Source organism: Myotis davidii, unplaced genomic scaffold (genome assembly GCF_000327345.1).
Source record: "Myotis davidii unplaced genomic scaffold, ASM32734v1 scaffold656, whole genome shotgun sequence".
NCBI classification, from domain to species: Eukaryota; Metazoa; Chordata; class Mammalia; order Chiroptera; family Vespertilionidae; genus Myotis; species Myotis davidii.
Genome location: NW_006287544.1, coordinates 172,194 through 179,663, shown reverse-complemented (window position 1 = coordinate 179,663; position 7,470 = coordinate 172,194). Strand labels below are relative to the sequence as shown.

The 7,470-nt window shown below is 43.7% G+C and overlaps 1 protein-coding gene across 1 annotated transcript in view; it reads left to right on the top strand.

Annotated features, from left to right (window-relative positions):
* Positions 1–4,824: 4,824 nt before the first annotated feature.
* Positions 4,825–7,470, top strand: part of LOC102755254 (chromosome unknown open reading frame, human C12orf74) — a 25,043-nt gene continuing 22,397 nt past the window's right edge. The window contains exons 1-2 of the mRNA XM_015561065.1: positions 4,825–5,514; positions 6,052–6,074. Of these exons, the coding sequence (XP_015416551.1) occupies positions 4,825–5,514; positions 6,052–6,074 (713 nt within the window). The remainder of the gene's footprint in view (positions 5,515–6,051; positions 6,075–7,470) is intronic.

Genomic DNA, 7,470 nt, shown 5'->3' with positions numbered 1-7,470 from the left:
GTGTTGCCAGCTTGGTTAACTTTTTTTTTTTAAGCTTACAATCTAAATATTCCTCTAAAATCTCCTAATTTTTAATGTTAGATTACTTTTTCTTAAGCTGGAAGGCTAATCAGAACTCCACAGTTTGCAGCCAGAGATCTGGGCATCCATGATGCAGGCTTTCAACTTTGCATGGGGCACCTCTCAGGTGGCTTTCTCCCCAACCAAAGCTTCTCCAGCTCGAGTAACCTAGGCAGGAAGCGGGAAGCATGAGCAAGCTGCCCCTCTGCAGGACCGGAGAGCAACTGTGTGTCACACTGAGAGAGAAGGGACTGCCGTGACTTTCAATGAATTTGCCCCAGGATCTTTTTTTTTTTTTTTTTGGCAATTCTACTAAGTTTACATTTTACTCATATAGTTGGTACATGCAATAATTCCCATAATCTTCAAAATAAAGGATGAGATGCATATACAACTTTTACTAAAACAAAAATTCTCCCCCTGTACCCTTACATAAATGTCCAAAGGGGAATGTTTTCTTTTAATATATACTTTTATTGTAGATAGTATTACAGATATCCCCTATTCCCCTCCCCAATAACCCCCCTCCTCCCGACCCCTGTACCCCCCCAACCCCCCAGCCCAGGTCTTCACCATCCTATTGCCTGTGTCCATGGCCTATGCTTTTAAGTATATAAGTTCTTTGGCTTACCTCTTCTCGCCCCAGGATCTTAAAGGAGAAGCTGCTTTTCTCCAGGGTGTCCCTTCTCCGTACAAAATGCCTTTCCATCCCCTTTCTCCTTACATGTTGCACTATTTTTTCCCCTGACAGTCCTTTGTGACCCTTTTGTAGATTCTTGATTTTCTTATTTAAGTTACAACCAGAGGTTGGACATTTTTGGGTGGAGATCAAATATCTCGTTATCATTATCCCCTGGGAGAGACAGTTTTACAATCCTGAGTGTGTGAGGGGACTAGGAGATAAAGCACGACCTTCGCTCCACAAGCCAAAAGCTAAAATACTTTATTTTTATTTCTTTCTAAAGTGAAACATTTCATTTCTAGACAGCCTTGGCAAGAGCTTAGAGTATTTTTATGCTGGCTCCATGCTGGCAAGTAGAGAAATGCCCTTGATACTGTGTTTGTCCTGATGGTAGTGATGCTGGCCAATTCTGGCGAAGGGAGTAGGTAAAGTCATTATTATTCAATATTGTAAATAAACAATATTCTAGTAAAGCTAATATGAGAAAAGTAAAGACTAATACAAAAGTTATCACAAGACCAAGATCTATGAATTAAACCTTTTTTTCCACCGAAAGCTGCAGTTCACAAATGTTTAACCTGTGCAAACATCACCGGAGAGCTTGTTAAAACACCAACTTCTGGCCCTACCCCAGAGTTTCAGATTTGGGAGGTGGGAGGGGCCAGAATTGGCCTTCAAATAAGTTCCCAGGTGATGTTGATGCTGATCCAGGACCCCACTAGGAGAACCACTGGCCCAAAGGAATCTTCACAAGCATGGAATGATTCTAAGCAATGAACACTTCTATGAATTAGGTTTAATTAGAATTCATTTGAATTTGTTTTTTTTATCAAGAATCTGTAGAAATATTCTTTTAACACTGCGTGCATTCTTGGGAATGAAAGCGATGTCTCCATCTAGACACCAAATAAAGGTTCTTCAGGGTCCTGCTCTCACGAGACTGCCAGGAAATACGATGTATTTCATTTTAACTTTATGAAAATGAATGCACAAATTTGTCCCCAAGAACAATGATTAGTCCTCTATCATTCGATGCTGATCAAACAGTCCACTAATTAAATAGATCCACACAAAATGTTTTAAGATTTTGAGCTAAGTAAGGTCAAAAGGAATGATTCTCACAACCTTTAAGAAAACAAAGAGAGCCAGCCAGAGTGGCCCAGTTGGTTGAGCAAAAGTCCACTGAGGTCACCAGTTCGATTTCGGGTCAGGAGACACGGCTGGGTTGCAGGCTCGCTCTCCAGTAGGGGGCATGCAGGAGGCAGCCGATGTTTCTCTCAATGCTGTTTCTATTTCTCTCTCCTTCTCCATTCCTCTCTCTGAAATCAATAAAACATTTTTTTTAAAAAAAAGAAAATAAACAGAATAGGAACCTGGAAATGCCTATTGAACTATCAACACCCATCAGTGAGCACCTGAAGGGGAAGCAAAGAAGCCGCATTTGCATCATTTTTGTGCTGGATCAGTTATTGTTCGGCAGAAAAAAATCACCCGACTCTTTCCGAGGTGATTTTAGATTCTGAACTTGCTTCCCTATAGGCTTTTTCATAAACAAATAACTAGAAAGGTCTCTAAGGAGGGGAGAGACCAGTTCCTCATTTCAACGTGTATCAAGTTTGTTGCCCACACTCGGCTGAGAAGGGTCCATTGTTACAGGTGTGGAACCTGCTCTTCCCAGCCCTCGCCTGGCAGCTGGCTTTGTGGTTCTGCTGACTCCCTTGTCAGGACTCACCTGGACAATGTCGCCTTCAGAGACAGACCACTCACAGGTATTGGGGGCAACCTTCACTCTGTCTGGGTTTCTCTCTTGCACTTTCATTTGTTCACAGCCTGTTGCTACCAGCTTCTCTTGGTCCTGTCTTGCTGGCTTCTCAGGCCTAAAAGAACAGGTGAGTCATTAATCTGCATGCTTTAATTTCCCGTTCACTAGATTGCCTCCCCACAGTGTGGGTGGTGTTTTCTGGGTTCTTAAGGCTTGGCAGGTAAAAGGCTGGTGAATTTTCTTTATAATATTATTTACTGATTTAGTTCTTTAGAGGATAGAAAGGAGAAGCATGAAGCTGAATTTTTCTGGTAACTTTTGACTCCTTATCATATTCATGGAAGTCATCATTTAGGGAGAGCCTCCCAGGACCCTCAGTCATGATCTCTGAACCTCTGCAACAAGCCAGTGAGGGAGGTACTTTGATGCCTCTTCATAAAAGGGCCCAGAGGCTAACAAAGTGGGTGTGGCCTGTCCTGGGTCCCAGGCTAGCTGGTAGTGAGGTGAGGTGGGAGAGCCAGCAGATGGTGAGGAGCCTGGGGGCTCTTCTCTCTGCAAACTGCTTCCCAAAGCCCTGTTATTTAAAGATTCTCTGGTTTTGCAATGAGTTGTGTCAGCAGTTACTAGTGCCTTGGTTCCAGTATTTGAGACACTGGCCACTAAACAATACTTTATGATCCTTAAATTCTAAAGGAAAAAATAGCCTCCTACTGCCCACCATACCCTTGTGTCGGGACACTGGGAAGGAAAGCTGAAGCAGAGCCCTAACCCCTCAAAGGCCGGAGGGGAACCCCAGGGACTAAGAATTCTGATGGAGCTATTCTGCAAGTGCCTTTGTGAATGTGAATTCCTGTGAGGGTGCGGCTGCCTAGGATGTGGCCAGTGCTATAAAGAGGAACATTTAAAAATCCCCTGGGTGTGTACAGGTGTGAAAGTACCTGTAACTCCAGGCTCAGCCATCTGTTTGTTGGGAGGGTGAGAAACTGGCCTCTCCAGTTAGGGCCTGGAAAGAGACCTAATGTATCTGTTTTTATTAGTGGTCAAGATGGGCTTTTTCATTCTTCTCCAGCGAAGCCGGGATTAGCTTTTAAAGCAGCAGCCAAGGTTATCAATCTGAAAGCAAAACCAGTTGACGAAAATGTGAGTTTCCTAACTAGTATTCCCCTCTCCCAGGTGTCCCAGATAAGGGACCTCGTGCGTTTTTATTCTACATGGAAAGTTCTGTACACTGAGTCCGTTCAAAATATTAAAGCACAACCAGCATTAAGAATTGCGGATTTCTTTTGCAGATAAGAGCTGAATTGACTTTAGTTGGTATCTAGGTAGTTCCTCAAACAACTCTCAACCTAAAATTCATTTGGCCCTAACCCAGATGAGAACCAGGGAGTAAGTATAAGGAAGCACAAAGTCTGCAGGGTCAATGTCATGATAACGCATAACACTGGGTTCCTCCTTTTTGCTGATAAGAGTAAATCTAAGTAAGAGCCTATTAATTCTCTCAACACAGCTTTTTTTTTTTTAACTTCTGTGCTTAGAACCGATTAGAAGAAACAAATGAAAGGGGAGAGCAGCTGCCATAGTCAAGCACACAAAATATAATGAGAAGCAATGAATAAAAATTAGGGAATATGTCAGGGTGAGGTCATTTTGTTTGGAGTAAGTACTCATATGCTATAAAAACCTGTGACAGGTATTGCATGCCTCATAGAACTACATTAAATGCGGATTATAATCATTGTATTTCAGATAGCACTGTGAGGGATAAGGTTGAGGAGGTAAATAATATACCATAGAAAAAGTTCTACTAAAAAATGTTGTTGGTGCAATTAAAAAATGTTTAGCACTAAAAAGGGAAATTATTAGTTCTCCTTAAAATTTGGCTTTCCAAATGTTTCATTCTTAAAGGGCTCCAGCTTGCCGAGTTTCACTGTGAATTATAAACTTGCTAAAATTTTACTGTTGAAGAGCTCAGAATATGTGGTCAATACTGATGGTATCTGGCTTCCAAGCTATCTGGCTTCCAAGAAGTCTCTTAGCTCACTAAAGTTTTTTAAGGTTTTTTTATTTGTTTGTTTGTTTGAACCTGGAAGGGATATCAAGTAAATAGCAAACCAATTTTTACACGCAGGCTATTCAGATGAGACAACTGGACTCACGCACGTTAATTATCTCCCAACCGTAAAGGCTGATCATGTAAACTGGGCTATCCCTGTCTCCTATGATGAATTAGAATTTTCATGCGAAATGACAGACACCTTTTTTCTTACCCGAGTGTCTGTCATTCGCGATAGATTCCGCACTCCGCTCTTCGTCACTAAAGATGCAGCAACCTGCCTGTGATTATCTTCTGGAAAAGGACAAAGACATCCTAGAGGGAGAGTGGCACTTGGATGCGGAAACTGAACAACCCCCATGTGGTCCAGACAAGAGCAGCTCTGGTAGTGTCCCCTGGCAGCTTCCAGCCACATGGCCTCTTAGCTGTATGGGGAAGACCGAGCAGTCGCACCCAGAGCAGCCCCAAAGCCTAGAGGCCTGTCCTCTGCACCCCCAGGGAGGCCTGTCGAGGAAGCCCTGTGAGAAGCAGGGGAGCCTTCTCCACTTCGACCGGCAGGCCCCAGGCCGCATTTCCACCTCGCCCACCTTGAGGAGATTAAGGGGCAATGGCTGTGGGACGAGGCACTCCCTGCCTCAGCAGGAGACCGTGGAAGAGCCCACCTGGGGCGGCCGGAAGGAGCCTGCAGGCTCCCCATACTACCTTTCCCAGAGTCTACCTGCAAGCCCCCAAAATTCTTCCCACTCTTTATCAACCTTGAGACTTGGCTCAAGATTGCCTCCGGACCCCAAAAGGATCCTCACCACAACTGACTCGTCTGAGCCCCCAACAAGGCCCACAGATGAGGCTGCCTTTCCAGTGCTTCGGCCTGTCCACGAGGGGTCCCTTCCCGACACCCCTCTTCCAGGGAGAGGAAGCCGCTCGCCCAGCCCGGCTGCACAGCTCCCAGGGCCTCAGGTAACAGCTCTAAGACCCCTGCCTCTCAGCCCCTGGACCGCAGAGCAACATAGGCCTTTCCACATTTCCCCAAAGGCCGGCGCCCTGGGGTGGGAGACGGCACAGGAGTTACCCCTGAGGGGACACACACTCTTTTGGATGAGCTGCCTCTCAAGTAAAAGGGGTGCAGCAGTTTGGGGAAGAAGGAGATGGAAGCCTAGCTCACTTTCATTTTCTATATCCTGAGGGTGCTTTAAGAAAGGGCTCTCCGAGGTCAGGCTAGGACAGATGTCTGTCCGGCATCAGCTGGTAAAGGTGGCCTTCTTGCAGGTACACATAATTCAAAGACAACATTGTATGACCAGTTTCAAAGGAAAGAAAGAACAGATTATTCAAATTTCTAATCTTCTCTCCCTCCCTCCAAAAACAAAAAGAGAGAGGGAAATCTAAAACATGTTAGCTAGAAAAGTTAACTGTCTGTCCTTTCAAGGTGTCTGCTTTGGAATTTTGGGTGGATTTAAGCTAAACTACAATGTATATTTTTACCTTCTATTTCAGGGAGAAGAATTGCATCAGTCCAGGTGTGTATGTATTTATTTTCTCTGGCACTGTGAAACCTGTTGACTGTTCACTTTGCATCTACTTTTCTGTTCTGACAAAGCAAAGCCGATGGCTTATTAATCAGGGCACTTTGTTTTATACGGTAGCTCCCATGTCACTCTTCACACTTACAAATAAAGAATCTTAATTTTAAGAGGCTCCTTTAGAGCACAGGATTTTGCTGTGGCTTTTGGGGGCAGGGTATGACAGCCACATGTGGTCATGGTTTTCATTTTGAATTGTCAATGAATTGGCCCCGTGGCTTAATTAGCATACACTTAATAATAGGTTTTGTCAGGTAGAGAAAGTGGGAAGGACATGAAACATTCAACAGCTTTTCAAAGAGAAATTCAGAGGACAAAGATAAAAGAACAAGATGTGCTGTTCAAATCTAGGACAGCCTTTAAATGTCTGTGACAACTGTGCCTTTATCAAGAACGCAGGTGGATTGCATCACCACGGAAACCAGCTCTGAACTTGCAGCGTGGCCCTCAGGTTGTGGCGGTGGATTTGCCATCCCTCCCAGGGAGGAAGAGCTTCTCTGGTTGCAAGGGAAAGGTCCATGCCTAATTTCATCCACCCAATTTGTGGGGTTGGGGGAAAAGCCCTCATTTCATTTGGAAAGTCATGAAGGAATCTTCAAGAAATTAGCCATTGTATTGTTACTGGCCGAGGCAAGAGTCTGTGTTCAAAATAGGAAAGACGAGTCCCATTTCTGCAATCTTTGCTGATTTTAACCCCAGATGATATAAATATATGAACAAATGTAGGAAATATTTACCAAGCCACAGGAAAATGCATAAAATTGTGTTAGTGTATGAGTTAGCTATTGCTACCTAACAAACCATCCTAAATCTCAGTGGCTTAAAACAGCAACCAGTTATTGTTTATTCAAAATCTATGTGTCTTCTGAGTGTTAATTGATCTAGGCCCATGGTTGGCAAACTGCAGCTCACAAGCCACATGCTGCTCTTTGGCCCCTTGAGTGCGGCTCTTCCTAAGCCTTAGGAGTACCCTAATTAAGTTAATAACAATGTACCTACCTATGTAATTTAAGTTTAAAAAATTTGGCTTTCAAAAGAAATTTCAGTCATTGTACTGTTGATATTTAGCTCTGTTGACGAATGAGTTTGCCGGCCACTGATCTAGGCCATACTCAGCTGGATAGTTCCCCTCCACATGTCCCTCATCCTTTTCATGGGACAAAGGTCCACCCCAGACATGCTTGTTTTTTTTGCCTTAGGAGTACCCTAATTAAGTTAATAACAATGTACCTACCTATGTAATTTAAGTTTAAAAAATTTGGCTTTCAAAAGAAATTTCAGTCATTGTACTGTTGATATTTAGTTCTGTTGACGAATGAGTTTGCCGGCCACT